We start from the raw sequence: 27,044 nt of genomic DNA on the forward strand, positions 1-27,044 counted from the left end.
ACTGTATGTGTGACAGGGGTGAAGGAGCTTCTGTTTGACCCGATATTTTCCAGCTCCCCTGTTCCTGCAGGACTAGCGAGCGCAGAGATGTGGTCCATTACTCGTCCTCTGTTAACAAGCATCTGGACCAGGTTCCAGGCAATCGGCTGCCACACAACGGCTGGCTGTTTGCTGCGAGGGTGGCCGTAATGCCTTCTGTAATGAATCAGCCCCGACTGTCACAGCGGCTCAAAGGAAACCAAATATACACCCGCTGCCGCGTCGCACTCTGAGATGTTTGATTGAAGCCCACTGACAAGAAGGTCGGACAAGCTGTTTGTTTGGGGTTGACTTCATCTGGGACCGTCTCTGCTGGCCACCTTTGGTCCATTTGTTGTTCGTGATTGAACGCAGAGATGCTAGTGAGGGAAACACTTTCAGAGTGTGACACGTTTTGGGGTTTCTTCCCTTGAAATGGCAGCTGAGTCATAGCTTTACAACCTCACAATAAAACATATCCTGAGTGAGTGGTGGAATGTATAATGTACATTTACTCAACTACAGTACTTAAATGGGTATTTCACACATCAAACTGTTGGCAGGCTAGTGGGGAGTACAGAAAAAGCAAGTTTTACAAAGTCTTTTGTTGCCCTAGAGGCTGGAAGAAGTGCTAAGCTCCTGTACTGACTACAAATATCAATACCAGCTTCTTAAATGTGAATATGTTCTTGTTCCTGTGATGGTTCACTCAATATCTTGAGTTGTGGACAAAACATGAGCATTCAATAACCTCATCTTGGGCTTTGGAAAACACTGATCAACATCTTTCACAATTGTGGGGCATTTTATAAACCAAACAAAGAATCGTCAATAAACTGAACGACGAACTTTTAAAACATGATGCATCATAATGTTTTCTCACATGGTGTCATTTAAAATAACTGTTTTTATTCCACCCCAAGCAAAGATGTATTGGTACAGTGTTGGTAAATTTCCTTCAGTGAAGGATCTGGTTACTTCTTCACCCGCTGGTTCCTCAGAACTGTTATGTGTTGTGTTTCAGAAAGTGTTTTCTATCAGATTGTTTGTCTTTTGTAAGATGACTCATCTGGGTTTGGTTTCTGTCTCCCACAGTGAAGCTCGAGAGATGACGACTGACCACGCAGCCGTTTGGAACAAATGACAGGAGATTACACACACGCTGAATGAGAAGATGCCAACGGCTTGAAAATGAACCTCATTTGATTACATTTGAGAACTAAAAGACGAGTGTCGATTGTTTTTTTTGTCCAATGGATTCCTAAAGTTACTCCGAGAGGATCGGCATCAACGACTTAAAAAAGGATCTCTTGGTGGAAGTCAGAGAGAGGGGGGCCAAGATGTGGCCCCCTGAACTCGGCCCTCCAGACGTCCAGCTGACTCTTCCGGGTTTTGGCAGCGTGTTTGAGGTTGCCGAGGACCCCCAGGCGCCGCTGTCTTCTGGTGGCTTCGGTCAGCCCTCGATACACTCAGGAGGTCTGGGCGTGTGTTGCCTTCCAAGGACTTCCCTGTCCCTGACCTCGCTGGGCCGTGATCTCACCTCCCTGCTCAGCTGCAAGACGGCCGGATCTCACATAGAAAAGACCGTGGAGGACTTTGCCTTCACGGCGCACACAGATCCTAAAAGCAACTCTCAGAGGTTCAGTTGTTACCCCCAGCCCTCTCTCCCTTTATCCTATATGCTCACCAGCTGTGCCACATCTCCTCCTTTTGGCTCCCCACCCTCCTCTCTTTCCTCTTCCGCCTCCTCCTCGTCTTTATTCTTCGCATCCTCCCTGCCTCTGTCTGATGCACCTGGTGGCAACAAAACTCATCTTCAAAGAAAGATGCAGGAAGAGTATCACTCAATAAAACAGGAGCCTGCGGATGATTTCTCGCCCTGTAAGAGGGAACCGTTCCAAGTTCACAACCAGCAGGCGGAGCTGTTCCACGGCGGCCGGCCCATCCAAGGTCAGGACGGCACCCCGCATCATTATTCCCCGGGGCTCAATGGACCCGCAGGCCAGGACCCCAACGCGGACCAGCAGGACCAGCCGTGCCACTGGATCGACTGCAGCGCCGCTTACAGCAATCAGGAGGAGCTGGTGAGGCACATCGAGAAGGTGCACATAGACCAGCGCAAAGGGGAGGAGTTCTCCTGTTTCTGGGCCGGCTGCGTGCGACGCCACAAACCCTTCAACGCCCGCTACAAGCTGCTCATCCACATGAGGGTCCACTCTGGGGAGAAACCCAATAAATGCATGGTGAGTCTGGTTGATCACGGTAAACAGATTTTAATCTAATTTTTAGCAGACATTCACACAGAAAAACACGTCCTGCTTGTTCAGTATATTGACAGATTTCTACAGATGCCCCTTGAACAGCGTCATTAGGCATGCAGTATATTTCCAACACAGTCTAAATGTCATGTTTGTGTGAGAAAGAAACCTTAAATATTAAGCAATGGTGTTGCAAAGAATGAGAACTCTACAAGGAATGTTTCATTTAAGGTATTCAGGCAAATGCAGGAAATGACTAACTGAGAGCTGAAGAAACTAGATTATATTTCGCTTTAGTCCCTGACACATGCGTGGGTACACATTCCAGGTGATGAACAAACTGACATCTTCTTAAAATAATTTTTTTGGGATCATTCATAACCCATTCATTGACTTCATCCATGATTTATCCCAAAAAAAATGTAGGAAACCCAACTGGCAGCTTAGCACCACCAACACTGCTGCAAGCATTTTCAGTCTGTCAACACACATCTCATCCTGTCCAGCTTTACGCTGCCTTCAAATGGGCCGTTCAGAGGCTCGAGTGGGTTTGAGAGGCGTTCACCTGCTTACTAGACGTCTGGACTCTCAGACCGAGCAGCCGGTGATCAGGACTCTGTTCGACAGAGAGATGGTCCAACGGTTCCCTCGCCCTCCTGACAGGTTTCCCTTACTCAGAGGGGAAACACGTGGCAGTGTTGAATGAATGAAGGTTGTGTCTGTTTGCACCGAGCATCCCGAAAAGTGCTGATTTACCATGTGGTTATTCTGACAAATGCAAATCATTTATAGTTATTAAGTAGCGATGTGAGAAACTGATAAATCATTCATTCCTGTAGGAACCGTGCTCTCTCCGTTCTTTTTTAAGTTTCTCGTCTTTCTGAAACGGGCACATAATGTTTTAATCCTTCAGTCGCGGTTGATTGGCTTCAATAAACAAGTTCTAAGCAGAAATATGTATTAAAAGAACAGCTGATTTATCGGTGCAACAAAACAAACTCACATGGTCAGTAATAGTTAGCCAAATAAAAACATTTTTGATTGAAAGACTACTTTGATAATTGACAGATATGGAAGTTTAATTTATTTATAAAGCAAATATGTCAAATATTCTCGAGCTGCAGCTTCTCAAATGTGAGAGTTTGCGGCTTTTCTCTTTTATACGTGACAGTGCCGACCATAAATTGTATCAATAATTGGGTTTGGTTGCATAAAAACCTTATGGATCATAATTTTAAGTAACATATGATGTGGAGTTTGTTCCCAAAGAGGAAACTCTTTGAGCAATTTCTGCCTATCCATGTGTCTGAGCAGCTTGTTTTTGCTGGCTGTTTATTGTGGGTGATGGACTTTAACCTGTACAATGACAAAGATGAAGGCAAAACCAAAGCAGGTTCAGGAGGAGACGGAGACTGTGAGGGTTCAGCACTGCCTCGTCTGTCATGAGTGTTTTTCTGACACACAACTTTTGCAGCTTGTAACATGTTCGGCTCCAAACCCCAGAGGACGGAGTAACTCTCTCCTCCGCTGTCATCAGCCCGAGACGCTGCATATTAATTCATTCAGAAATCCCCACTCAGGTGCATACTTCCTACTTAAGTGAATTAGCTCATTGAGTGACCTAATCTGCTGCCAGCTTGTAAACATATTACTGCGGAGAGTCGCCTGCACACAGATTAATAAAGTTAAAGCAACATCAACACACACACACACAAAAGTCAGTCACACTTCACTACGTGAATAACGTCATTTTATTTTCATAAAGCGTTGAGGCCAAAACATGTCAATTAAGTCATTCCTGGTGCAGCAATGGAAAAAGTAATCTCTCATATGAATGTGGTCAGTGTGTTTTAATGAATTCAGCCTCACTTACCAGCTCGTTATGTCAAGTCTCAGATCAGACGGGCGTAAACACGAGCTGCTCAAGCGTTTTTAAATCCACCGTGGAAGAATAATCAGTCATAATTAATAGTAATGAAGTGATATTTATGTGTCGCTACATTTGAAGGAAAAGCCTTGTGATATTACTGTTAACAAATCCCATTTAAAGACTAAAACCAAGTAAGACATGAAGGATATCTTATTTTCTCTGTGCCACAGAGCTCCATTGTTGTCTGAAAACAAACATGGATAGAACGTCAGTGAGGCACAGCGTTGCACCGGCTGACATGTTTCCTTTATGACAATGAACACGGGCACTATAGTTAATTATGAGTCATCGGTAAGATTGTCCTCCAAAGATGAGATGACGGCACCAATCGTTTTTTTTTTTTTTTAAATGTCCCGCAACAACATGTGTTTACGCTAAAGTGACAAAACCCACAGCAATTATTATAATGGGGCAAAGAAGGAAGTCAGATGACGATGTCAATGAAGAGGAGGAATGTCGGGGTGGATGGATGGAAGTCGGCCTTTTACACGAGAAGCCGCTTTTTTTTTCCTGTTTCCAATCAACAGTCTTCGCTTTTGTTTTTTTTAAAGCGTGACCAAATCGTCCCCTACACGTAACCACTGTTGTCGCCATGACGAGGAAGCTCCCATAAACCCCAAACCGTGGTCTTTCAATAAATCTAACCCTAACCCTGTTGTTAAGTGCCTACATCTCACCAAACCTTCACCAGAATGTTGTCGTGTCATAAAACCGATTTGTATCCTATTAAGCAACAAATGCAGTATTTTCTCCTGTTTTGAGTCACGGTTATTAAAAACTACAGTGCCCACCTGTTTATGGATATTACTAAATCTTTAAATACAAAAACTTAAAAAGGAAACTATGTATTTGTGAGCTGTTAAACTCACAAAACAAAAAGTATGTTGTCAGTAGGAGCCAATGGGCTTTAACTCTTTCAACACTGAGGTAATTTTCAGTTGATTTTCTCAATTTGACATAATTTCTTAAATTCACCTTTTAAGGCACTTGCATATAAGATACATACCCATGTTTTATCATGGATTGCAGAACAATCTCAGCTCTCTATATAACGAGGCACCATTGTCATAAGGCAAAAGTGTAAAGAGAAAATATGACTAAAGCTGAAAAATGTAATCTTGATTTTTGGAAACTCTTAATATTTCTTGTGAAAACATAACTTTACTCAGGTGGTAGATCGGTTTTGGTGATGGAATTTGGTTTACCAAATGTTTTAGGTTCACAAAAGCAGTAAATATATGAATAAAATGGTAGATACATGTAAATAAATGTCTAGAACCAAATTTTTTATAATCGTTTTTTTAGTAGAAATATTGTTGATTTGGTCTTTTGATGCTGTTGAATATTGCCAGCCTTTAATCCTTTAAGTACACCATTCAATAATCAAATGATCAAAATGTTAAACGTGACATGGAGGAAAGAATATTTAAGGAATAAACTAAATCTAAAAATTGCAAGATAAACCTGAACGTCTAAAAATGAATGTATAGTTTCCTTGATTTTCCCAGAATTTGTATTCATCTCCCAATTTTATTGTAAAAAAATAAAGAAAACATCATTATTTTGATAACATAGTCTTTAAAAACACACACAGAGGAAATAACAAACTGTAACGGAGCTTAAATAAAGCTGTGCTCATATTCCTACTTTCTCAAAGACTTCAGGAATCTGTTTCTGTTTAGGAGCCATATATATTCATACGAGTTGGATGACATTTGTTTGATTTTTATAAAATAAATAATGTTTTTACTGCCGTAGCCATGGGGTAAATTGACAAGCAAGAACGAAGGAGCATTAAATCTTTTCTCCATTCAAACAACTCAAACTAATGCGTTTAAGTCTGTCAGCATAGTTCATGTAACGTGTCAAACTTTTATATATTTCATATGTTTTTTATATTTTTATGGGTTGCTTTTCCGTTGTTTGTCAAGGCGATTTCAAGTCTTGGATTAATTTCACCATGATGTAGTGTTTTTTTATGAACAGACTTATTAAAGTAAATGAGGTGACTGACATTTACTGACTCATTAGTGAGACCTAATAAAACCCCTGGAATGATTATTGGGGAGAAAAAACGTTTCCATATTTTCCTCCGGATTAGTTGACACAAGATGAACGTTTTAGTATCGGAACCAGGATCTAATTTGAAGACTCGCTTGCTCAACTATATTAATCCCTTTCAGAAACAAATCCTAATTAATACCACGGGGCATTGATCTTGTTGTCATCATGTTGTTCTAAGCACAGTGGAACCAGTTTTGGTTCCAGACTTTGTTTGAGTCGTCGTAGGAACCCCAAATTAATTCTAATACTTGTGTTTATTGTATGTATTTGTTCAGCAAAGTCTTGGGAAAAAAATGTACATCTGCAAAAAAAAAAACACTTTAAAAAGATATTTTGATCAAAACTATGAACATCCAGCACGATAAGAGCAAGATTTCCCAAAAATGCCTCCTTGAGCGGTCGCCGAGTTTTTCAAACTGTATTAAGGTGCCCTAAAACAGCCCACATACTAATAAGACACCTTTTTGGAAAGATTAGGACCTAAAGAATCGGTAGTAGTAGTAGAACACAGCATTTGGGTGTTCAAAGGAGTTTCAGTCAAAAAACTGTGTCGTTCGGTTAAAAAATTGAGTTTACGGTAAGTACTTAAACTTAACGGTTACTTGAATTATGTTTCACACCAGGTGTATCTTCTCACAAGGGTTGCGGTATTGTAGCGATTTAAATGAAGTTAAACAACGATGTGGTTCCGGAGATAATATGTTGTTGTTTTTTGTCTGATAACAGTCAGGGGGATTTTTGCACACTGTTTTTAAAGGGTTAATATACACCCTATTTTGGCATCATTTTGTGTCTATTTTAGTAGATGACAAGAGTGGGGAAAAAAAACACGTGTTGGATTTTGAATTTTGAGTTTTGAATCGTTGAAAATGTTTTAAAAATCTCTCCTGTGATCGTCGGATTGTTCATCGCTTAACTCGGTGTTGGTGCGCCAGCAGGTTTAGGTTCGAAACATGAGATTTTTTTTCCCATTTAAACTTTGACTTGCTTGCCAGAAATGAAAACATTTGTAATTTGAAGTCTGTGAGATTGAATGTGACACCGTTTCTAAAGCGTCAGTGAGGGAGGCAGTGTGCAGCTCGCTGACTGATATTTACTTCTTGTGTGTGTGTGTGTGTGTGTGTGTGTGTGTGTGTGGTTCTATTTTTTATCGGGGGGGAAAAGGCCATAACCTGAAGTTTATGATTCAATAAGCCAAAAGTATGAATTTATAGTGTGATATATCACCACTTTGCTAGTTATTTCTGTTGGACCAGAACTCAACATCACTCATCTTTGATGTGAGAAAGTTATTTTTATTATGTGTTAGTTGCAGGAAACCAACTTTGTTAGGTGCAGACGGGACACATATATGATTTGTATAAGAGGATAAAAGTTTGATTTAATCATTTTGTTACCCGGAGCGAGTTTAATCAAGGATTTATACATATAAATGTGTGAATATAAAATACTTAAAAGGCCCAATGAAGTTCAGGCTGCCTTGCATTTTGCCCCATTCATCATTATATTGAAATATGCATCAAACTTAGTTATGAATACACCGTAAAATGTGGCAAATGTTGCAAGTGCATTTCTGTGGAGTCCCAGTAGTCATGTTAAATTATGTTTTGACCCATCATCAGATTTGATCCCTTCTTTACCCCTGACCTAACACAAAAGTTAAAGCTACCTTTTAACTCTTACACTCATTCAAGACGACCTTTTTTATTATTACATTTACATATTATGTGTCGCTCTCTTCAATCGGTTGTTTATGTTTTCCTCGTCAGTTTGAGGGCTGCTCCAAGGCATTCTCCCGTCTGGAGAACCTGAAGATCCACCTGAGGAGCCACACAGGAGAGAAACCGTACATCTGCCAGCATCCCGGCTGCCTAAAGGCCTTCAGTAACTCCAGCGACCGGGCCAAACACCAGCGCACACATCTGGACACGGTCAGTAACACCCAGCCACCCACCACGCGCCTTAAAGATTACGCTCCACATTTTAAAAAGCACCTTATTCCAGCACGCAAGTGTAGTTAAAATAAATGAAACCAGTGAACAGCGTTTTCAACCAGCTAAAGTTCCGTCCGCAGAGAGAGATTAAATGTGTCTTGTTCACTTGGTTAAGACCACTGTAATAAATGTATCTCTTAAATGACATTTTCAATTCAGAAAGAAAATACAATCGATTCAATAAACCATGAAACTCTGCATAGGTCATTTCTCTTTGTACATTTTCTTCGTGATGTGTCCAACGAGAGTTCAGAAGGCTCAGTGAAACGGCTGAAAACGGCTTTGTTACAAAAGGTCACGCAGGGTGCGAGCAGAATATTTAAAAAAACATATCTTGGGATCTACACGAATCAAAAGGGTAACTTTTTTTTTTACATTCAAGACCACGACTTTACAGCCGATGATTTAGCACGGATGAGTGAAAATCAAAGAGCTTTACATGCAGCAGGTGAGCGTTTGAGGAATTTAAATTGAGCGTCTCAACTTGTCGTCCTCTGCTTTTGCACTGGCGCGCAAATTAAATAAAAAATTAAAAAACAGGCAGCCGATTTCTCCACCTAAAAACCATAAATGATGACACTGATGGGGGAATGCTCAGGCAATCGGGGGCGATGAGAAATAGATTAAGGATTCATGTGGCAAAAGAAGTTGTGAAATCCACCCCTGATGCAACACAAGAGAAAACACTCTTCTTCCTCGAAATCCAAACTAGCCATTGCTCCCTCTTGTGCACCAGGTGCCAAAACAATATCATGCGAGTATTGTGGCTCTTTCCTATTTGGTCCTTTCATGTCCAGCGGTGGAAAGTAAGCACATATATTCAAGTACTGTGTGCTAAGTACAATTTTGAAGTTCTTGTATTTCTATTTTATAGTGCTTTATACTTCTACTTCATTGAATTGACAGCTGTAGTAATGGGTTACTTTAAAGATTTAGTGTCAGTGGTTGAGTTGCATTGTGGGTAATGTAGGTGAGATGTTTTGACAAGAAATGTTTCCATAAAGTCTGAAGGAACATCGGCGTAAAAAGTTTCTGTCTGAATGACAAAAAGCCGGTACTTGTAGTACATGTAATGGATAAAGCCTCAGTCTGCTGCGGGCTTTACATACACAGACTTCTTTATGGGGCAGTATTTGTTTGTAATTAGGGGTTCACTTTAATATAAAGTGCCACTGCCCCTCCTCTTCCCTCCTCTGTCTGCCTACAGTACAGAACATTCTTTGGGATCGTGAAACTACATACCTGCTGTGGATTTATTCTATAAACCACAGTTATTTTTACTCCTGCTGACAAGCGATGAGGATTTAGCAGTAATCCAGCAAATCAGATCTCTTATTACACGGCTGAGATGGTGCTGTACGTTGCACTGCAGTGTTATTACAACAAGAGGAGAAAGTTATTTTCTCCTTTTTGTGGTTTCACGCTGGCTAATAGCGGCTTCGCAGTTGCGTCACAAATCAAGGATCAGACACATCTGGCGCCATCGCTGAGCCCCAGATGTGTCCCAGAACTGTCTGAATGTAAATAATTGCTGAATATAGAATAACGACCCGCCAAGAAAAAGACCGGTGTCAATACAAGTTATTTAAGTTCAACTGAATATCTCGTATTGTGTTACTAATGTGATAAATAATAGTGTGTTACGATTATATTTGTTTCCAAAATGAGGTCAGCCTCATGCATACGTGTCTCAACTCAAATTTAACGCTCGCTTGACCTGAGAATCTCGCTCATTTGGGGATTTTGAATAAAAATGTGTGTAATCAGCCGCCTCCCACCAGTGTCTGCACAATTTGTTTAAGCGTTTTAAAGACTGCATCAGTATTCTAGATCAAGATGATTCGGCAAATGTTTGATCAATCAAAACAGCAAATAAAACACAGAGTTTCGTTGTTTTCTATTCGACTGCTCTTTGGTTAGTTAAAGCATTTTCATTCAGAACATCTTGAATTGAATAAAATCCCTGGAAGGATTATTGGGGAGAAAAAACTTTTCCATATTTGACAAAAGATGAAAGTTTTAGTATCAGAACCAGGATCTCATTTGAAGACTCGCTTACAATATTAATCCCTTTCAGAAACAAATCCGCACCTGAACTTAATTAACTCAATTTAATACCTCTGAAGTACACAGGGCATTAATCTTGATGTCATCATGTTGTTCTTTAAATAAACACCCTGTTTTTGGCATCATTTTAGTAGATGACACTTATTTTCATCTCAACAAGTGGGGAAAAATATGTAAAACACATTGAAAACACGTGTTGGATTTACCACATAAAGTGAATCCAGAAAGTTTTGAATCGTTGAAAGTGTTTTAAAAATCTCTTCTGCGATCGTTGGATTGTTCTCTCTTAACTCGGTGTTGGTGCGCAAGGAGGTTTAGATCGAAACATGAGATTCTTTTTAATTTAAACTTTGACTTGCTTGCCAGAGATGAAACCATTTGTAATTTGAAGTCTGTGAGATTTGAATTGCTGTCCTCTGTCTTCTATCCTCTGTCGTCATGTGTCCTATGTCCTCCTGTCTTCTGTCCTCATGTGTCCTGTGTCCTATGTCCTCCTGTCCTCATGTGTCCTGTGTCCTATGTCCTCTTGTCCTCATATCCTGCTGTCCTGTGTCCTATGTCCTCTTGTCCTAATTTCCTCCATTCCTCTGTCCTCTGTCCTCTGTCCTCCTCGCTGCTTCTTGTCAGCCGGCAGAGAAGTTTACAAAACAAGAAGCTTTTGTCTCAGGAAAACATAACAGTTCTGAGTTTCAGGTTAATATACACTGATTAAAATTAGTATTATATATTATAAAGCCTTCTAAATGTTACACATTGTCCCTTTTTTTAAAAGCTCAAGGCCAGTGTGCCTACAAAACACGGAAAAGCTTCGTTTCAGCCATCCAGTCGTCTTTTATTTCTAGAATTTTTACGCAACTAATTGCACACTGACGTGCATATTCATCACATTCATTGTCCTAGTTTTAAGCAGCTGCCAACCACGCTGCGTACCCTCACTAAGCATATAATTGACAGCGGGGTTAAACACTTCATTATCCTTTTTTCGCCTCCCAGGGAATATTGTTCAGAAAAGGTTTCATAAGAGCGAGCTATCGCTCAGTTTTTGGCAGCATTTAGTCGTTCCGATGCCAGATCTGCGTTGCACATCTGAAATGTATTCATTTCTGTCTTTAAGTGTGCTCAAGATTTGCAGTTCCTCACTGCAGCTGTTTGCCAAAAATCCATCCCTTTCACAGAAATCTATATATATATATATATATATATATATATATATATATATATATATATATATATATATTATTTTTTTTTATTTTATTTCTACTAATCGTTTATTTTTTAAATATTCACATTCCTCACAAATCTTACTTTCTCTTATTTAAAAAAAAAAAAAAACTTCTTGATGCTTCTTTGCATGACTGTTTTACCTGCCAACCTTTAGAATTTTAGAGCCGTTCATTTAATTACCGGTGAGTTCTTGGTAATAACACCTGTGAACTGAAGTTTCTGGTACATAAACCGGCAAAATTCAACTTCATAATTTACACTTGTTTTTTTACTGAAGACGTAATTCACTCCACCGGGTGAAACATTCAGTAATAACAAGAGGAAACAAAAAACTGAAATGAATTAGGTTCCTGGAAACGGCATTATTTATTCACCCAGACGTACAACGTTGAAATTGACAGAAACTTACTGCTTTCACGTTAAATTTAACAAATTCATTGATACGTAAAAACTTTCTCAAATAATTGTTTTGCATACAATATAACACATTTCCAAATCAAGTTTCTTAATATTTGTTGTGAAGTCTTATATTTGTTGTAATGTCTTGTGTTTGTAAAATACGGAGGTTAAAGGTCAAGGTCACTGTGACCTCACGTCCAGCCCGTTCTTGTGATATCTTGGAAACGCCTTGAGCGAATTTCTTCAAATGTTGCACAAAAGTCCAGCTGAATCTGATCAGAATTTGGCGGTCAACGGTCACTGTGACCTCACGAAACACATTTTTTGTCTATAAGACAAGAAGCAATATGCTAATTTACTCCATCTAGTAACTATCTGCTGCAATTAATAATCATTAATTGTATTTTTATACTGATTGCAGGTATGATTTATCTAAAGTATGTTCATCAATGAAAGGGAGGAAATATAACAGAGCTGTTCCTCTTAACTCCTCCCTCTCTTCCTCTCTTAAAGCCTGCAGACGAACGGTAAATATCCTCCATTTTTCAGTTGAGGAGTGCGTCGTTAAAATGTTGACATTATCTTCATGTGCGTTCTCTCTGTTATGTCACGTAAAGGAAATGCATTCATCCTAAGTGTGTGTGTGTGTGTGTGTGTGTGTGTGTGTGTGTGTGTGTGTGTGTGTGTATCATACACAGGACTACTGTACACAGTATCACATCTGTAAACTATCTGGATATGACTCATTTTAACTTGTACTATTATTTGTAAACATAGTTATATTGTGTGACATCATATCCATAAACCATATCATGTGGTGAATGTTGTGACCTGATTTACGAAGTCCTGTATTTGTGTGAGAAGTTTAAGTATAGAGTTTAAAATGGAGGGTTCGGTCTGTCCAGTGGCGGAAAGAAACTAAGTACGTTTTCACTCCTCTGTATGTATTTGACAGTTATAGTTACAAAAACAAACATATGATCCATTTAAGAAATACAGTTTGTGAAAGATTAAGCCAGTAGTTTGACCACGGCACTATTTTTCAGATAGTTATATTCGAATAATTATTCGAACCCTAAAGAGATGATCAACGATTAGGAAAAGGTCCCCAAAAAAATATATATTTTTGTTTTCTACCCCATTAATCATCACATTTTTATATTTATTATGGCAACAAAGCTTTTGAATATTTCTGTACTTTTACTTTTTACTTAAGTAATTTAAAATGAAGGACTTTTACTTGTAATGGAATACTTTTACATCAGTAAGAGATCTGAGTACTTCTTCCAGCACTGGTTTTGTCAACCATGCACCTAAAATACCATAAACAAATGAACACTTATAAAATAAATATGAATAAAACACATATGTTGTGTATTTCACGGTCTACTTTGTTGTTTGGTGGCATGTTTTTCAAGTATTCACAGAAATGTTATATGCCAGAGTGTGTTTTTGGAACAAGAAAACACACTTCAGAGTACTCTGAAGTGTGTTTTCTCTATTCCCTCATAGTTTTCTCTCTTTCTTTCTTTTCTTTCTTGTTCTTCCTCGCTCCTCTTCAACCCTTGTTATCGTGATGCGTTCACAGAAGCCGTACGCCTGCCAGATCCCAGGATGCACCAAGCGCTACACCGACCCGAGCTCGCTACGAAAGCACGTCAAAGCTCATTCGACCAAAGGCCTTCAGGAGAGGGAGGTCAAGGTAACGACTGTTATGTTCTTGCATGAGAACGGGATTACTTCATGGTCACCAACATATTTAATAAAACCGCCCTGTGTTTCTAAAGATAGATTAGTTTCAATTATATTGTATTAGATGTGGTGGAAGGGCTATAAATAAAATGGGTTTATATAAACTGTTTATTTATCATTTATGAAGCTTTTATTGGACAGGGACATTGGAGAATGATGAACAACTATAAGCCGCTCCGCTGGACTCAAACCAGTGGCTTTGCGGTTACATGGTCGGCTACTTTAAAGCCCCCACAAACTATTTCTCTATAACTTTATCTATAACTTAATTTTGCTCCTTGACCTCAAATGCACAAAAATTCAATTAACTTTCATTGGAATATGATTTTGTATTAAAATACGATCCATGTCCGTCGAGTGGTTAACCCTAATCTTGGTTTCTGAGCGGTTTTAAAATAATGCAAATACTGTTTTAGAAACCTTATTGTCATGACAAGAATAACATTCAACTTTAAAAACCACAATTCATGACTATTTATGAGAATGGTCAAATTCAGAGGTATATGCTGTTCATGCACAGTATATTAAAAAAAGATAAATGGGTATAAAACATGGTCAACTTCAGTGTCAATTTCCCAAACTCTGATATTATTGGTGCAGAAGCAGTGTTACTTACTGAGAGATGAGAATTATATTCAATAATTTAATAAATTAAGTTAAATAGAGCTTTATTTATCCTGCTTTGCTTCACAAAGAAGGAAAAAGTGCTAATAAGCAATATCAATTAACATATCTCAAATATACACAATGCCACAACGGTATAAGAATCATAACAAGCTCAAATCTCAAGTTGCTTCTTGGTGAGTTTTGAGGGGAAAAATGTAAACTCCAATGTGATAATTGGAGCTGGAAGGGCAGAAATACAACTTTTCGATATCACCGATCATGTTTCAACGCACAATAGTGAGGAAGAACGAAGAAGACCGAGATCCTGCATGTTTGTAGACTTGAAAGTGATGGAGAGGAAGAATACAGCAACGCTCAAAAGAGTGAAGAAGAAGAGAGCATTTGTCTTTGTATCCCCTCACAGGTTAATCTGATAATAGCCACAATAACCCCCTTCTAGAATTACATTTAATGTTCAGGGCGGCGTGAAATGGTTTCTTCCTTTTCAAAGAGCCTCCGGGTTCCTCGTGGTTCTTGGTAGCGGCCTGTCTGTGCGTGTAGAACCCTTGTTTCTGAGAGAAAGAGACGGAGAGAGTCAGCATGTTTATGATTCAGTAGGATGAAAAACAAAGTATTACACACACTCCCTGGAAGTCCGAATAGGGAGCCTATTGTTCGGCGTTATCTGGGCCTTGTTTGTTTTCTATGGACTGTCAGTGACACTGGAGCTTTGTGCGTATTCCCATGCCTTGTTTGCTTTAAACAGAAACACGTGTGCTTGTAAGTTGTGACATGGCTAACACGCCCTGCGCTGCAGTAAACCCTGTGGGGCTAAAGAGGACTTTGAAAATGTTAAACATGCACTTCATAAAGTCCTCACGGTTGTACATTTTCCCCAAGCCGATGCGTCACAGCTATTGAAGTTTGCGTCTTCAGAAACACTGGTTTGGGCACACATTTTTCGTAGATTATTCATACCTCTTTTGTGGTTCTGGGTGTCCTTCGCGAGCTTTCTCAGCAGGTCCGTAATGTGGTTTTGAAAAGTCCCGGGGGAACCTCTTGTTAACACTGGGTAATAAAGTAAATTGTCCTGCCTTAACTTTGTTAGAACATCTTGGAATAAGATTGCCGAACAAGATTATCTGGATATCGAGGAGCTGGATCGCGAGACGAAACATGAACCGGGCATCTGGTTCAAGCATAATTTCTGTGAAAAATGAACAGTAGAAAAACTGCCTGCAGAAATCTCACTGTGCTTTCAATTGTTCTACTGTATATAATCAAAAGAGAAGTAGATCATTTCAACGTTTGGCTCCATGGGAGCTGTGTTGCCCAACAGCAAAACACAATTGGAAGGCAACTACACTGCAAGCTGCAGCTGTAAGATAATCACTCCCATCCCTGAATGCAGGCAGCCATCTGCACATGCCCGCCAACGTGAAAACATGATACTAAATGCACCAAAATGTACATCTATCATCCACCAGTGTGTGTAAATGTGTGTGTTTGGTCTGTTCGACAGGTGCAGGTGCACACGATGCTGGAATCTGACATTTTGAGCGATTGTCTGGCGAGGCAGCATCTCCACCAAGGAAACGGCTCGCCTTTACCCAGCTTAGACGACTACACAGGTATGCGCACGTGAAACGGTAGCAAAAATCGAATGCATTTCTGCGTTCACCTGAAATGAGTGAAAACAAAGAAAAGGGGTAATTCCCCAAACACCTGGGCCGCTAAGCTGCCTCTTTCCTTTTCTCCCATGGCCTCATTTGCTCCTTTTCCTCTCCCTCCTCTCCCCATTCCTTCGATGATAGCTCATCATGCCAGTGTTTACCTTGTCCAATTACCGGGCACTGACTGCGGGCGAGTTGGCCCTCTTCCCCGCTCGTCCCTCAGCTTTCTCCAAACCTGGCTTTCCAGCCAAAACTCTTTTTCTTTCCCTTTCAATAGCTGAACCGGGATCAAGAAGCTGTCAGGTACACTGAGGCTCAGTTGGCGAAAGAGAGGGGAGAGTGTCCAGGAGAGCTGTCCATGTCTATTACTTCAGACTACTTGCAGCTTTAACCAGAAGACTTTGAGGGGAAAAGCCTCAAACGGCAACACTACCAGCTATGTTTATTCAGGGTGAAACAAGCATGTCAGTGTTTAATTTTGAAAAAGTCCCAAGAGGACTTTCTCCTTATCAGAAATGGCCAAATGTAACTCTCTGACTGTTATGTGTAGGCGTATGTACATTACCGTGCGTATGCTGGATTTACGGTGACATGTGCTATCATCATCAGCTGCCCTGCAACTCAAAGCCAAGTGTTGAAAGCCCCGCTGGTGTTTGTGTTACAGCTTTAAGTGAACGCCGTCGTAAAACGATGTTTTCAGTCCCAAACGCTGACCTCCTGCAGGGTTGTGTCTTTGATTCTTCGCAGGGAGCAAGAGCTGTCCATAGAAACGTGTCAAACTGATGTCACGGCTTCATCCACCTCGCCTCTGCCCGTGTGTGTGTGCTCACCGTGTTTAAAATAATAGTTTTTCACAACAGAAAGCTGAACTATTTCTAAACATTGCCTCTGTTTCTTGCTATAGCACAGTTTTGTCCAAAGCTTATTTGTCTGTTTTAGTGCTGAATTGTGATAATTACAATGTAAAGAGTTTCAGCTCTTTAGATTTTCATATCGTTTTCTTATGGTTTTGGACAGTTGGTCAGGCAGCAATTCACCTTGTCGTTAGGAAACATCTGACCTTTTTTAAAGACTATTCATTGATGAATGAATCACTTTAAAAAAAGTGTCAGAGGAATGGAGAATTAATTAATCTGAGCGGTAGCCTAAGCTTGCTTGTGTTAACGTATTTCGCCGAGTTTCAGGCGTTCCGGTCAGTAAATGTGAGCCAAACCTCTGAAAAGGAGCAACCATAAATCTACATTTTCTGTAAATAAATCTGTCTCTCCTCCAGGTGTGTATTCAAACTGCAGCTCTGTCCACAACCGGGCAACGTCCGAGTTCCTCGCTCCATCAGCGGACCCCTGCTCCAGGTATCGAGGCTTGGAGGGAAACTTTGACGCCAACATCCCGATAGCGTCGCTACCCGGCGCGGGGAGCATGAGAGAGGGGTGAGTGTGAGATCAATGCAAGCAGATTCAAGTAGTTAAATGTGTTGCAGCCCCAGAGTCCTTTATTTATTTATTAATTAAATAAACAGTAAACACATGGGCTTCTTCAGCAATGATGCCGTTAAAAGCTTTTTACCACTGGCGAGTGGAGGTTACTTGCCTCCTCATGGGCAGCTCAACAGTAGTTGTTGTAGCAGAAGCTGTTTTATTTTTCCCATTTTGAATCCCTATGTTTTTTTTATTGCACTAGAGTGAAGTCACCGTTAAGAAAATCCTTGAGATGCAGCTGGTAAACAATTGAAGTAAAAAACTGTCATGCATTTTTTGAATTATCTTGCTTTTGTGTCCTTAAAAGAGGGTATTTTATACAACTGTGCTAATGATCTTCCCAGAGGCAAACTTCAATGGTCAGTTCATCCAAAATCCTAAGAAACACATACACATTTTCCCTCACATTACCCCTGCTGGTGTCTGGCAAAGATTTTAGTTATCTGCTGCAGGGACTTTTGCTGCCAATCCGATATACAATGGAGCTGAAAAAGATTTCATCTGCATTTGGCAGTTTTTCATCCGGAGCTATTTTCTAGGAAAGATAAAAATAGTGGAAAACTGACCGCAGTTTTCTTCTCCTCTGTGTATTTTTCGGGTGTTCGCCCCAAAATCTTTATTCATTTGACAAATCTGGTACGAACCAAAGCATTTTAAGACCGCTTAACCCTTCCCCCCCCCGCTTCACTATGTCAAACCTCGGACACATGGACGCCATCAGAAACCCTGTCGGGATGGGACTTCTCTTCGCCTCTCTTGTCCTTGAAGCAGCACATGCCCAGAAACGGGGAGATTGATGTGAGCTTGTGCATTCTTGAATAAACCAGAGACATTATCACCAGAGATGGAGTTATGGCTTTGTGGTTGCACTGATTGGGTAGTTGCAGACCACAGAACTTATGTGTACTGTAAACTGAGACAAATTTTGTCTAGCTCAGTATAAAAGTAGACGTGAGACTGAAATGATACAGCTGAGAGGCTCCAGGCCAGCAGTTTAAGAACAATATGGCCTCAAATCATTGGTCAATTGAAGAATTGCCCGTAAACTAACTTTTATTGGCACAACACTAACAACAAAGGCAGTCTGTCCAATAACAAGAGTGTTGATATGGGCCAGAATGACATAGTTGTGGTTTAATAAGAGATATAAAAAGCTTCACACACAGTTTTACATGAAAGTTAAGTTATAATCTCAAGTCGGAAGGAGAGTTAAGACGGTTTGTTCTCTCTGAACAAAACAAATCAACCCTAGAAGCGTAAGGGTTTGTTGTTGACCGTGGAAACAACAGTTTGACAAATGATTCTGAGCACAAAGTTCACTTACTGGAAAGCCTGATTATTATTATTAGTTTAACTTTTCATCCAGTTTTTGAAGCTTTCCACAACATCTCATGGCCTTCATACTTAGGAATATGTGAACCGTGTGTGAAAATGTTTTGTCATTTAAAGAAATGTTTTCGTAATGTTAGTATTAGTATCAAATATTTTCATTAATTTTAACGGGCCTTGAAAATCGTTGGAGGATTATTTTGTTGATTTTAGGATGAGCTTGAAAATTCTGTGCTTCTCCAAATGCATGAAGATGATTAAAAGAAATCTCACTTGGATGTATTAGCTGTATAGGTGATCATGTTAAGCTTTCAAACGAACCAATGTCAAATTAAAGTCCTCTAAATACATTTGAAAAAAGAAGCAAATTGCAAATATATAGATATATATATTATACTTACGCTCGCCCCTCCAGTGTTTATTTTAGAAATAAAACAACTGCATTCAATTTGAGCTGAACAGGCCATGAAAAACATAAACGGTTCTTGTGATGGATCCTTGAAAGTTCATTAAAAACAATTACAAAAAAGCAGGATTTCCCCCTGATGTCTTGACTTGAAAAGATCCTATTTAGGGGTAAAACTAACCAAATTAAAGTTGTTGGAGTTCACCAAACACAGCCGTATGTTAGTCAACCTGCAAGTCCTTCAATGTGTTGCTCGGCTGAGAGTTTGTGTGTCTGTTTGTGTACTCTCCTCAATGCAGCATCTCTCAGCCTCCCTCTCCTCAAAGTGTGCAGCCAGAGCTTCCATGACGCTCTGCACAATCTGTCCATTGACGTCTCTTTATAGACACTGAGGATGTCATAGAATCCCACTGGTGCCCGCAGTGTACGGCGGCCGGCCAAAGCCAATACCAGACAAGCACTTGTTTTTCCCCACGTGAAAGTAAATTATCTGTGCTCCGCGGCATCAGGCGCTGACCTCATAGCCAGGCGCTTGTGTTTACTCTGGCTGAGACGAGCCATTTCAACTTCTTTTTAATTATTTAATACTTGAGGGGATTCGGAGGCCCCCGCGCTAAAGGCTTGTCCATCAGCGAGTATTTGTGATGTGCAGCGCTTGTGTGTTTTGCGGTCGGGGAGAGCCGGAGCTCTCTGGCGTTTTGGAGCAGCGTGTCCATCAGATACAGACACGCTAACCCGTGATGGCTCTCGCACAGAAACACTATTATACAATTTGAAGGAAAGAGGAGTAATGAAGTTTACTTTGCAGAAGCACCCGTCTGACATCGGATCCAAATAGCCGGTTTAACTGAAATGTTTTGACATGTCCACACATTTTTGTATTTACTGTATCTCCAACATGCAATGAGGGTTCTCTAGTGTCTCTAAGTACTTGATTGGAGGCGCTTAGATCACATTAAATCTCCATCTTACATACATTCAACATCATCCTCTTGTCATCCGGTAAATCTGTGTCCCCGGCATCTTTCCTCCGCCAAACCTGAAAACGGATCAGTTTAGCCGCGCACACGCTGGCACCTTGTAGTAAAACCGACTCATCCAATCCAACTGTGCTGCCATGAAGGAAAAGAAGAAGAAAAAGCAGCCAAGAGTTGCTTACAGTACAACGAGCACATAAACATACAAGCTTGAATTCTGCAAGCAGGATTCTTCTCATTCCAGATATGAGGAGGACAGCTGGCTGCAGTTACTCGGGGGAAAAAAAAGCCAAATGGTGAAGGGGTTTAGCGGGTAATATATGATCAGAGGAACAGTTTCCCCGAGGTCGTGATGACAGCCGCTCCCTCAGGCGTGGGCTCTCTCTAAGCTCGTGCATCTGAGACGTTTTGGGTCACACAGGCCCCAAAGCGACGGGATCGACCCAGCAGGGATCGACCCAGCAGGGCCCGACCCAGCAGGGCCCGCCGCGCGCGGCACCACACAGACATCCCAGCTATGTTGTTGCAGCGTCGCAAGAATGTACAAGAAGGAACAGTTGTTTAGAGTTAAGGTCAGCTCCGATGGTTCTGGGGCCACCGACGGGGGCGAGATCCAGAGAAGTGTTGAATTCTTGGGGCTCGCAGTCATCGCGGCACATTTATTTCAACAGTCGTCGTACTATATCAAAGCCCACTTTGTTTACATGATCCTACACAAAGCCTGGTCTCTATTACCTAGGGAAGCCGCAGCCATCTGTAAGTTATATCAGTTTGGGTTTCAAAAAGTCCTTCTGATTTAATTTTGGCTTTTTATTGTGTTTCTCCACTGTTTAAATTAAATGTAATAGCATTTGACATGGGAAATAGGTAATAAAGAGACCTGGGGATGATAAATGCTAGATATGTAAAGAAATCTCCAAACATTTCCTTTTTTTATAGCTCGTCAGATGAAAATATAGATGGCGCTTTGGGGCCAGCAGCCATCAGTATCTCTGACAAGGTCTGGCTTGTTTATGAAGCCCACTAAAACCCTTCCAGCAGAAACCAAGGCCATTTGGCTCTCTGGGGACCAATACGGTCCAGTACATCATCCAGGAGGGTTCTCAGGCCTGAGAGCCAACAGGGGGGAGGGGGGGGCTCAGATACCATATGGGGTTTGGGGAGATATTCGCTCTTTCTTCTTGTCAACTTGGCTCCATTGACTCACTCGTTTCCATGTTGAGTCAGAGTCTTTGTGCTCAGTCAGCACATTCTTGCAGCGTCGCGATGGATACAAAGCCCGCCCACATCACCCCCCGTGAGGTGGAAACGCTTCCTTGTGTAAACTGCACTGTTTGTACAAGAGTTTTAAGTATTTACGCGATAGCACAGCTGCTGCCACACTGTCAGAAATAACGGCGTGAATACTTGTTCTGGGTTTGACCTGATCAGAGATGTTTCTGTCAAACTTGAATGAAACCCAGTTGTAAACACAACCAAAAAATGTCAAACCGTGTAAATTTAAAAGGCCCCTATTTCACAACTAATGCTTTCCTTCTCAAATTATTTATCCGATTCACTCAAATGAATGAAAACAAAATTATAGAAATTACCCTGATCTCTGAATACATGGATGGACATTACAATGGACATTTACAACATGGAGAAGATAACAGCATATATCAACCACAAACTGGGAAAAAAGTTGGGATATTGGAAAAAATCGGTTGCATACGTAACACCCCATAGATCTGATTTTATTTTCATAAATCAATGAATGTACAATAGAGAACAGATCACTCCTTAGTTATACATTGTTTTTATTTGTGTTCTTTGTTTCATTGTTTCTTTTTGTTGTTTATTCTGTTTTTCACCCCTTGTTCTATATGCGTATAACTAATATGAGCATCATCAAAAAACTAAATTGTCTGAAAAACATCTGTAAATGTCTGATTGACCAATAAAAAAAAGAATGAAAAAAAAAAGAAAAAGAAATGACCCTGATAGAAAGAAGAGAGTCCGTGGGCTGCAATGGTGATCGTTCTTTCATGTTTGAAGCCACAGAATAAACAAAGAAAACTTAAATGAATCAAGCATGTTCATCATGGTTGTAGATATATCATTTTTGTGTGTTGTGTTGCCAACAGAAACGGGCCGACGTCGTTGTTCATGCCCGCTGACGTCAGCCCGGTGAGCTCCTCGTCGGACCGCGTGGACGTCCAGCTGCAGGGCTACCACAAAACATACAACCCCCAACAAGTATTCTCCCAGCAGCAAGGTGCGGACGAGGGGTCCACAGAACGTGTGTCGGCATCGGTCATCAGTATGACAATAATTTGTTTTCTGTTTCCTCTGTGGTTCTCTTAGGATGTCTGTACGCAGAGGGAAAGGTGGTTCAACCAGTCAGCGATGGAGGCTTCGAACCCGCTGGTTACTTCACGACCTCCTCCGCCGCCTCTCACGCCACAGGTAAGACGCCAGAGTGGTGAGACAGTAAGCTGGGTTAGATCTTCTCTCTCTGTGTTTTTCATCCACCTGGTTTTGTGCCCACTCTTAAAATAACAACCTGAGAAGAAAATTGCGAAAATTCGTAAAAGAAACAACTGTAAAGATATCGCAAAAAAAGTCTTTACACGCTGATGTGACTTGATAAAAAGCAAAAGGCGAGGAAGAACAATGGAAACATACTTGGGGAATAAATCATGACTAAGAATGAGACTTAAACGAAAATGGCTTCAAAAGATCTGCGTGGAGCGATGAGGAGACTTTAACATTCCTCAAGTTAACTCAAGAAACAAACATTAATACATTATTTCCATCACGTTCTCTTCATTTTTCTTCCCGACCATTGTCTGGCGCTCTTAACTTCATCGTCTCGTTGCTCCCTCTTCTTCTGCAGTAGTTTAATGGCACCTGACTGGAGCATCAGCGCCACCAGCTGCTGATCTGGATGAAGCAACTCCTGAAATTCACATAACTGCAGTGGATGGAAACGTGCATACATTTGCATTTTCTGTAAATTATGTTAAAATATGCGCTACATTTCGAAGGGACTACATTTTCCATGTGACAATGTCTCATTTTTTAAGGAGAAACTGGCCGAAAATGTGCTCCGTTATCCCCCTATTTAACGATTACCGAGTCTTCCTCTTCTCTATGACGAAAACACGGACAACAAATCATACAAACGTATTATTTCCTAGCCAGATAGACCTTGTTTCTGTTACCTTGATCGTTTCAAATCTCATTTTACATTTTCTTAATCAGACGGTAGCTCTGGTCTGCTGGTGAATTCCTCTTACCTGCTCACTTTGCTTGAGGATTTGATGTTAATAGGATGAGTTCTTTGTACAATCATTTAAGGGTAATTCCTGAATATTTGTTTTTTGCTGTGACAAATTATACATACGTTTTTCTGTTTTCCACCCTCAGGGTTCGACTTGTTGCAGGACCTGCAGGGCCAGACGGGCGGCGGTTACTCAATGTCTCCCTGCTCGGACGACAGCTTCCTCTTCCAGGCGGGAGGCGTCGACCGCTGCCTCAACCAGATCTACTCCATCTACCTGGACTCATGATGGGCCACCCGGAACCAGCAACACGCAATAAGTAATTGCTTTCCTGAGGACACAAATGCATCAGACAATCACAGCAACGGGAAATTGTTAATTCAAGGCTGAAGTTGGCAGAATTATTAGTGTTCTTGACTGAAAATATGTCAGTGGGAGTTTTAACGGTACGGAAAAAAAAGAAAGAAATGCAGAAATGACAAGAGGCTGAGCTGCGGGCGAAGAGGAAATTTGGTTAAATTGTAAATGTGAATAGCGGTGACTTTTTTTAAATTCAGAGATGACCACAGGCTTTGTGATCTGGATAGAATGAGCTATGAGCTTTTAATGTGCTGGTTTGATCTGTTGAAAGGTAGCTGGCTCTCCGGCCCTGACACTGATATCTATAGTGAGGTTAATTCTGCCTCCAGGAAATGTTAAAACAGCAACATTTGACAGAATGGGATCTTATAATGTAGTGGTTCCCACCCTGTTTTGGGTGGAACGAAGATTAAGAAGAAACCGAAGAACAAAACGACACGGTTCTGCTTTTTCAATCTTGCGAAGGGCTCGTTGCAGGAGTGGAATATGGTCTCAAAGAGGATCAAATCTAAGTCTCCTTCAAAATGATCCATGGCACACTGTCAGGTTTGGGCAATATTATAACGTCTGCGCGGGTCTTCATCATGCCCAATGTCGGTCGCAATGCTTTCGTCATTTTAAATGCATATTGCCTTATAAAAATAAAGGCATGTTTGCACAAACTACAGTGAATCTCGGATTATTTTGAAGGAGACTTGCATTTAATTACTTTGAGACCTTCACAATAAGCATCAAGTGTCTGAATGACTGTATATAAATATTCTACACATACAGTCTGTGGTACGGATGGATTTGGATGACTCCTGGGACTTAAAACTGACACGCAAAACCAAAAAAAACTGCACTAAAATGTATCGTCTGTGATTTTGTCTGAGAGGTGCCAACAAATATGTTTCAATATGTGTAATCTTAACAACAATCAAGACAGTAGCATAATCTCCTTTTTTTATATTATTGTATTTCTGTTCCTTTACATGTTTGTTGTATCAGTGTTATATTCAGTGAGAGGGAGGTGTGCATTGTTTACAATAAGTTCTCTGCACTCTTTTTTGTCTCATCACACTTTGAGAAAATGACCAACCAGAAAAAAATGTTTACACTGATTTTGTAGCAATTCAGACATTTTCTTATTATTGTCATTGAACAGTGTATATAGACTGTAAAAAAAAGCTGTCTTTTATATCTAAATAAATAAATCTGTTTGTATGCGTTTGATAGTTTTAGAGCTTTAACACTTATGTTCGTTATCAATTCATCTCCCATTTATTTCCCTGATTGTAAAAGGGAAAAATGCGCTTTATGATTTCCCAGAGCCTGAGATAACATCCTTAGGTTTCCTGTTGTGACAGAATATGAAAGATATTTGGTTTACTATCATACATGAAAAAGAAAAGGAGCAAACGTGTATAAAAGTGTTGGAAAGTGTATCAATCTGTTTTATAGTATGGTTTGAGCTGGTTGAGTACTGGTTACTACTGCCATCTGGTGGTCATACAAAAAAACTACAGTTGCACATTAGAGGTCAAAATATGCAAATGTAATTATAGTGTGATCGATGAAAAGAGAAAGTTTACTTTCCAACTGATGAGGCAATGTGTAAAAAAATGACACAACTTCTCTATTCTAAGATCATTTTAATGTATTATATATTTAGAAAAAGTTATTAGTCAATTATGTGAAATAACAACTAAACTTAATTACTAATGATAAATATTAGAGTTAAAACAATTCACCTGTGTAATATATAAGTGCTTTATTTAACTTTTAAAGGAAGTGTGAAATTAACAGATGTTTTATTTATTTAATAATAATAATAATAATAATAATAATGAACAAGTTACTTATTAATAAGAAATGTATGTATTACTTGTCACCAATTATATGAAACAAATAACTTAACAATGAAAGGGTTAAAATATTAGTTTAAAATGTTTGTAATGTTTGTAAATGACACCACAGAGACCAGAGGAGAAGTCCAAGTAGCTCATCTCAATCTTCTGAACTGATTCATGTATTTATATATCAGTGGTGGAGAGTAACTAAGTTAATTTATACTACTTAAGTACAGTTTTGAGTTACTTGTATTGCCATTAAATGCTGCTTTAGAATTCTCACATTTTGATGTACACAATGCATCAATAATTATATCAAACTATAAAATATGTTATTCTGAAATGAGCCCTTCAGTCTATGAGTACTTTTACCTTTGGTACTTTAGGTATATGTTGAACCTAAGCTAAACCTGTTGTACTTTTACTTAATGTAATTCTTACTTGGTGGGTTCAGCCACCAGAGGGCGCTGTGCTGCAGCAGCTCGGTTCAACTCTGGGCTGAACTCTGAGGAACACGTCTGTCATCTTCAGTCGCAGATAAACACACTTTAACTGAACAGCGTGGATGGAAAAACACGAGTAACACTCTTCCCTGCACACACACACACACACACACGCACACGCGCGCACGCGCACACCGCCAGGAAGCTGTATTTCCACATTCCGCGCGGAGGGAGACACACCCTCGGATCCGGAGGAGGAGAGGTTCAGCTGGGACAGTTGATGGGATGCAGAGCGGAGAAACACGCCGCGTGACGTTTGGATCCTCAAACAATAAAGTCTCGTCTCTCGTGAGCTTCTGACGGAGAAGCGACAGCAGCAGATATGCCTTCTTCAGGTGAGACGACACGTTTTTCTGACGCTTTATTTCTCCAACAGGTGCAAATAGTACACAGGTAAACGTCTCAAACACAACACGACTGCACAGTCCTGTTTTGAGGTGGATGTTTTTGCATATTTTTGTAAGAGCTTTAATCAACCACATGGTGCTGTTGGGATATCATGATGATGATGATGATGATGATGATGATGATGATGATGATGTGGTGTGTTTTGTGCAGTACTGATGTCAGGGGTCCAAGTCCTCCCTTTAGAAACCCCAACCATCCTCAGAAAGTTTGACCAGACTCCAGAAAAGTAATGAAAATTGTCTCATTAATTGTCGTTTCTACATTTTTTTGAGTCAATTGTTAGATGCTGCTTAAAACACTCCTCAAAGTCTTGAATTCTGAATATTGCTTTCATTTATTTATCTTAAATTAGTACATTTAAATGATATTAACGAAGTAAAATAAGACAACCAGCTAAGACTAAAACCAGACTAAAACCCATAAATATCTCTCAGTGGCGCTGCAGCTGGTTTTAACGTATACATACGAATAGATTATGATAAAGAGCTGTATGAAAGGAG

General features: G+C 40.2%; 1 protein-coding gene across 1 annotated transcript; it reads left to right on the forward strand.

The window, feature by feature from the left end:
* Positions 1-1,358: 1,358 nt before the first annotated feature.
* LOC306734638 (zinc finger protein GLIS1-like) lies at positions 1,359-23,729 on the forward strand (the record flags this gene model as incomplete). The annotated part of the gene is made up of 8 exons (XM_079216000.1): positions 1,359-2,261; positions 8,040-8,201; positions 13,543-13,656; positions 15,835-15,943; positions 17,259-17,415; positions 22,302-22,432; positions 22,522-22,623; positions 23,587-23,729. 8 exons carry the CDS (start codon positions 1,359-1,361, stop codon positions 23,727-23,729), a joined length of 1,821 nt encoding a protein of 606 aa, XP_079072126.1.
* Between the last annotated feature and the right edge of the window lie 3,315 nt (positions 23,730-27,044).

Source organism: Taurulus bubalis (genome assembly GCF_910589615.1).
Source record: "Taurulus bubalis genome assembly, chromosome: 1".
Taxonomy (NCBI): domain Eukaryota; kingdom Metazoa; phylum Chordata; class Actinopteri; order Perciformes; family Cottidae; genus Taurulus; species Taurulus bubalis.